We start from the raw sequence: 6,945 nt of genomic DNA on the forward strand, positions 1-6,945 counted from the left end.
TAGTTCAACCATTGTGGAAGACAGTGTGGCAACTCCTCAAGGATCTAGAACTAGAAATACCATTTGACCCAGCCATCCCACTACTGGGTATATACCCAAAGGATTATAAATCATTCTACTATAAAGACACATGCACACATATGTTTATTGCAGCACTATTCACAATAGCAAAGACTTGGAACCAACCCAAATGTCCATCAGTGATAGAGTGGATTAAGAAAATGTGGCACATATACACCATGGAATACTATGCAGCCACTAAAAAGGGTGAGTTCAAGTCCTTTGCAGGGACATGGATGAAGCTGGAAACCATCATTCTAAGCAAACTATCACAAGGACAGAAAACCAAACACTGCATGTTCTCACTCATAGGTGGGAGCCAAACAATGAGAACACATGGACATAGGGTAGGGGACATCACACACTGGGGCCTGTTGGGGTTGGGGGCTAGGGGAGGGATAGCATTAGGAGAAATTCCTAATGTAAATGATGAGTTGATGGGTGCAGGAAACCAACATGGCACATGTATACCTATGTAACAAACCTGTACGTTGTGCACATGTACCCTAGAACTTAAAGTATAATACAAATAAAAAAGTATAATTGGATTGTTTGTAATACAAAGGATAAATGCTTGAGGTGGTGGATACCCCATTTACCTTGATATGATTATTATACATTGTAGTCCTGTATCAAAATATCTTATGTACCCCATAAATATAAATACCTACTATATACCCACAAAAATTAAAAGTTAAAACTTTTTGAAAAAAAGGTGAATGGGACACAAACAGGCACAGGGAGAAGATCACATGAAGATACCAGAAGAAAATGGCCAACAAGCTGACGATAATTACCCTCAGAAGAAATCAAACCTGTCTACACTCGATCTTGGACTTCTACAAAGCCACTTTTGCCAAATGAAGTAACATTCACAGGTTTTGGGAATTAGGACATGAACATATCTTTTGAGAGGCTACCATTCAGCCCACTACAGCTGTTTGTAAAAAGAAGCAAGCCTCCTGATGGAAGTAAATGTTACCTTCTCAAGAAAATAAATAAATAAACAAGACAAAAAACACCCATTCCAATGTATAGGAAATACTGGAAACAGAATGCTACAAGGATGTAATAAAAATTACATCTTTGTCATTTTTTTCCCAGACTGCAGGAAACTCTACAGAACAAAAACCCAGTTTCTTCAACAATTAAATTGCAAGAGGGAGAAAAGGAGAGATAGATGAAGAAACGTGTAGAGGAAAGGAAACCTAAACAGCATTGTGCGGTTGCACTGTGGGGGCTATATTTGTATCCTGATTTGTAAAACTTTTTTGTAAAAAAGAAAACAATCAGGGAAATTTGAGAACTTGTTGCTTTATAAGTACTTACTGTAAAATGTAATGTGGATATATTTTCTTAAAAGAATCCTTATCTTTTAGATGTACTGAAATATTTATAAATTAAATGATACATCTGGAACTTGTTTCAATACAATTGGGGTGGAAGAGGTAGATGGGCTTAAGATGAAAGAATATTGGTCATAAGGGGATGTTTTGGAAACGGGGTGATGAAGACATGAGGATACATTCTACTGTTGTCTTTACTTACATGTGTATTTGAAACTTTCCGTAATAAAGAGTTTAAAATTTAAAAGGTTGAAACCTCCTCCTCAAGAGAAACAAAACAAAAAGATTAATAGTGCTTGAGGACAGGTTTGGCAGCTAGAGAGGTGATCCTCTTAACTTTTCTGCATGGTGATTAGAGAGGCTCTGAGGGCTGTGTAATGAGCTTTCACAGCTATTCTAGCTTAAAACTGGAATCCAAGAAGAGAACAAAGTACATTTCTCTTTGAGAATATGTTTATTCAGCCAGCCTTCCCAGACCATATTCTAACAACTCCTCACCTCATCTCACCCCATCATTGGCCTGGATTAAATATCACCTTGTTCTCTTCCCATACCCTCTACACACTCCATGGTGTATTTTAATTATGTAGTCTGTTTGGTTCACCCAGTTTCCATATTATAAATTCTTTGAAGATACTAACCTTGTTTGTTCATCTTATTCATCTATATATCACCCTCATCCCTGGGTTTCATGTTGGACCTGGTAAACTCTCTCAATAAATGGTTGGTAGAGTGAGGGGGTGGGAAGCAATAGAGAACTGGGATTACACTGGTAAACAAAATGCAATCTACACCTACTATTTTTTGTATCTCCTCAATTATCCCTTTTCCCAGGACTACTAAATTAGAGCTACAGAGTTACTTTGAACTTTTTTTTTTCTTCTTCTGCCCATCTTCTAGCAGAGGTGCTAATGGGCTATAATATACTGCAAATGAAAGATAAGTAAGGGGTAAGCGATGTGTTAGCAAAATAGAAAGTGGGGTGCCCCATCAGATGCCGATTTCCACTCTTTCCCAAGCTATGTAAATACAATGAATTTTTTTCAGATGGCTGCCTTTCTGTGCTATTTGTTCTTCTGCTTTCTGTGTATCAGAATTCTTCTTTTATAGAAATTCCAGGCTGGGCACAGTGGCTCACGCCTGTAATCCCAACACTTTGGGAGGCCGAAGTGGGCGGATCACGAGTTCAGGAGATCAAGACCACACTGGCTAACACGGTGAAACCCTGTCTCTACTAAAAAAGTACAAAAAAATTATCAGGGCGCAGTGGCAGGTGCCTGTAGTCCCAGCTACTCGGGAGGCTGAGGCAGGAGAATGGCATGAACCTGGGAGGCAGAGCTTGTGGTGAGCTGAGGTTGCTCCACTGTACTCCAGCCCAGGCAACACAGCAAGACGCCGTCTCAAAAAAAAAAAAAAAAAGAAAGAAATTCCTTTCTAGCCTGTCTTCTTGATATGCTGTAAGATGGTAATTAGTGTGTAACCTCCTCAAGAAGGTGCTGAGAAATACTCTACAAACACTATTTGGTGCTATGGATAGGATTATCTGGCAGTTTCCTAGTGGATGGCAATGGCCATGAAACAGACTTTAAGAGGCCCATAAAATTTTAGAGCTGGGAGAGATGGAAAAGACCAATGTGCTTCCTTATGTGCACCCTGTTCTGTATTACACAGAATAGATTTTTGTGTAAAAACTATCTTCTTGCCTTCTTAAGGTTTTGTATATTGTCCAGTTCCCAAATCTGATCTAGTTTCTAAACTATCACTTTCCAAATTTATTTTTGAGAAAATAGGACAAATAAATAATAACCATAAAATGAAAAATAAAATGTGTAACATCATTTCTTTCTTACCACAGTGTTGGGTGATTTCTCATTTGTATAGAAAACAGCAGAATAAATCTTAAACTTAATAATGTAATTGGTCTTTAACCTCATTAAAGACCTAAAGATATTTTATTTTCTCTTTAGGTGGTACGGGACTACAATCTTCAACTGTTTTTGCAAGAGAATGCTGTATTTCACAAACCCCAGCCCTTCCAGTTCCAGCCTTGTGACAGTGATACTGTAAGGGAATTACAGATTTTCATTTCATGTGTTGTTCAGTTGTGTTTGTGCTCAAGTAACAGTTATCCTTGGTGTAGACAGACAGAAAAAACTGAGTATATCTCATCAATTTTATAACAAAACTGTAAGGATGCAGAATAATGATGACTTTTTTTTTCTGAATTGTGGCCAAGAAACTCAGTGTCTTTATGCTAACAACCTTCTACCAAATGAGGTTAAGTTATAAGACAAGTTTCTGAAACCTGAAAACATCTGAGGGAAGAAGAAAAATATTCAATACATTTACTCAAATGTAAATTATATTTTCCCTGAAACTCTTCTTTTTTTTTTTTTCCGAGATGGAGTTTTGCTCTGTCACCCAGGCTAGAGTGCTGTTTTCAATCTCAGCTCACTGCAAGCTCTGCCTCCCGGGTTCATGCCATTCTCCTGCCTCAGCCTCCCCAGTAGCTGGGATTACAGGCGCCCACCACCAGGCCCGGTTAATTTTTTGTATTTTTAGTAGAGATGGGGTTTCACCATGTTAGCCAGGATGGTCTCAATCTCCTGACCCCGTGATCCGCCCGTCTTGGCCTCCCAAAGTGCTGGGATTACAGGCGTGAGCCACTGCGTCCGGCCTCCCTGAAACTCTTTATGTTGTACCCCTCCAAAGAAATCAGTGGTTAAATTTTAACCAGAATAGGCCAGGCACTGTGGCTCACGCCTGTAATCCCAGCCCTTTGGGAGGCCGAGGCAGGTGGATCTCCTGAGGTCAGGAGTTCAAGACCAGCCTGGCCAACATGATGAAACCCTATCTCTACTAAAAATACAAAAATTAGCTGGTCGTGGTGGTGGGCACCTGTACTCCCAGCTACTTGGGAGGCTAAAGCAGAAGAATCATTTGAACCTGGGAGGCGGAGGTTACAGTGAGCCGACCCCACCACTGCATTCCAGCCTGGACGACAGAGTGAGATTCCATCTCAAAAAAAAAAAAAAAAAGGCCGGGCGCGGGGGCTCAACCCTGTAATCCCAGCACTTTGGGGGGCCGAGACGGGGGGATCACGAGGTCAGGAGATCGAGACCATCCTGGCTAACACGGTGAAACCCCCTCTCTACTAAAAAATACAAAAAACTAGCCGGGCGAGTTGGCGGGCACCTGTAGTCCCAGCTACTCGGGAGGCTGAGGCAGGAGAATAGCGTAAACCCGGGAGGCAGAGCTTGCAGTGAGCTGAGATCCGGCCACTGCACTCCAGCCTGGGCAACAGAGCCAGACTCCGTCTCAAAAAAAAAAAAAAAAAAATTAACCAGAATAGAATTAATAAATGGAATAATGAACATGTGTATGAAATATTTTGGTTGGTCTTATAAAAGATTATAGGCCTTTTATAATTCCTTTCAGATTTCTTAGAATATTAAACCTCAAATTAGCAATTTTTTTTAATGCCTCTACATCGCTGCCATTTTTTTTTTATTGTGGCAGAATACACATAACACAAAAATGACCATTTTAACCTTAAAGGGTAAGCTTGATTCACTGTCACTACATTTCCAATGCTGTGCCCTTCATCACTTTAAAAAGAAATCCTGACCCCATTAAACGGGCACTCTCCCTGTGCCCCTCCCCTCAGCCTGTGACATCATTAATCTATTTTCTGTCTGTGGATTCTAACTGGCAATTTTTGTTTTTATTTTCACTTATTTATTATTATTATTATTTTATTTTATTTTATTTATTATTATCATTTTATTTTTGAGACAGGGTCTCACTGTCACCAGGGCTGGAGTGCAGTAGTGTGATCTCAGCTCACTGCAACCTCGCTCTCCTGGGCTCAAGTGATCCTCCCACATCAGCCTCTCGATTAGCTGGGACTACAGGCAGACACCACTATGCCTGGCTATTTTCTTTGTATTTTCAATAGAGATGGGGGGGGTCTCACCATGTTGCGCAGGCTGGTCTCAAACTCCTGAGTTCAAGCGACCCACCCACTTTAGTCTCCCAAAGTGCTGGGATTATGGGTGTGAGCCACAATGCCTGGCCCCAGTTGGCAGTTGTTTAAAAGCATACAGCAATCGTCCTTGAGTTTATGGGAAATGTTTGCCATTATTTAAATTTTTAAAAAAGAACAAAAATTCTAATTTGGTAACATAGAATTGAAATTTAACTTCTGCAAAATGAGAAGGCACATGTTGGCATTATTAGCACATTCTCTCAATGTAGGCAAGCCAAAAGGAAAGTCAAATTATATTCATAAAGTATTTTGGTAAATTTAGAACCAGAACCAGGGGAGTTTGTGATATAGTTCCAGAGTTTAATGGTATCAGTTGAATAGAAACACATTTGCCAGAGATATCTTCATTACTTTTCTTACACTTTAAGTAGCTCTGTAGCAGCTATATAAAGAAGTGTAGGAAATCAGCATTTCCCTCTGTATTACAACCTTTGCCCTTTGTCGTAGTGCTTTTTTTAAATAAAATCAGCTTTTGCCAATGACTTACTCACATTCTCCTGCGATTTGATTTCTTCGAAGCCTGGGAGGGATGAAGCAGAGCATTAGAAGATACAGGGTACTAGCCGGGCAAGGTGGTGGGCGCCTGTAGTCCCAGCTACTCGGGAGGCTGAGGCAAGAGAATGGCGGGAACCTGGGAGGCGGAGCTTGCAGTGAGCTGAGACCCGGCCACTGCACTCCAGCCTGGGTGACAGAGCCAGACTCTGTCTCAAAAAAAAAAAAAAAAAAAAGAAGATACAGGGGATAGACAAGTTTGTCAAGCTTGACTTAAAATTATGACTAATTTGATGTTATTTTATCATTGCTATTTTCCACAACAGTGACTCTCATCTCACTTTTTCCCAGCCCAACTACAGCCCTAAATCCTTTGTTTCTAAACACTGTGCTAAATGTTTTTAGGTGTTGTGTCCTTGTTTGCCTTACATTTCTAACTCTATGCTATGTTTTTTGTCCTTGTGCAATCTTTACTGGGCAGAGTTTAAAAGCCGCCCAACTGGTGGATATTGAGCTCTCCCCTGTCAGTGCTCTGAGAATGACCATAGCTGAGGTATATGGGGTGTGGGTCAAGGGTGGGAGGGATGGGACGTGTGGGTTTGCATGTTAATGAAGGGTGGGACCTGGTGTTGTATGTATATACATGTATAAGAGGCTCCTAATGCACCAACTGTGTTTTCTCTTATAAATTAAGAATTTCCTTCCCTGTTTATAGTGAAGAAATTGAGCTTCTCATTTTTCATCTTGTGTGAAGCACCTTAATTTTCTTCAGTGGGTGTGCTGGAGAGAACCTTACAGCTAATCTTGTCTTTATTAAAGGGGAAACTGTAGCTTAGTAAGGGAGACTTGTCCAGAGTCATATGGTAAATTAATGACATGTTACTATGGTGATTGCAATGGTAATGTTATTTCTGCTCTGCTATTCTGTCTTCTAAGAAGAAATGTGCAGGACTTGGGAAGCAATTAGTTTTTTCATAATGGAAAAGATAAATGCCTATG

The 6,945-nt window shown here is 40.3% G+C and overlaps 1 protein-coding gene across 1 annotated transcript in view; it reads left to right on the top strand.

Moving 5' to 3' along the window:
* The window catches only part of FCHSD2 (FCH and double SH3 domains 2), a 320,741-nt gene that overhangs the window by 248,674 nt on the left and 65,122 nt on the right, over positions 1–6,945 (top strand). The window contains exon 11 of the mRNA XM_017894322.1: positions 3,374–3,469. Coding sequence (XP_017749811.1) covers positions 3,374–3,469 — 96 coding nt within the window. The remainder of the gene's footprint in view (positions 1–3,373; positions 3,470–6,945) is intronic.

The sequence above is a fragment of the Rhinopithecus bieti genome, unplaced genomic scaffold, assembly GCF_001698545.2.
Source record: "Rhinopithecus bieti isolate Rb0 unplaced genomic scaffold, ASM169854v2 scaffold_21412, whole genome shotgun sequence".
NCBI lineage: Eukaryota > Metazoa > Chordata > Mammalia > Primates > Cercopithecidae > Rhinopithecus > Rhinopithecus bieti.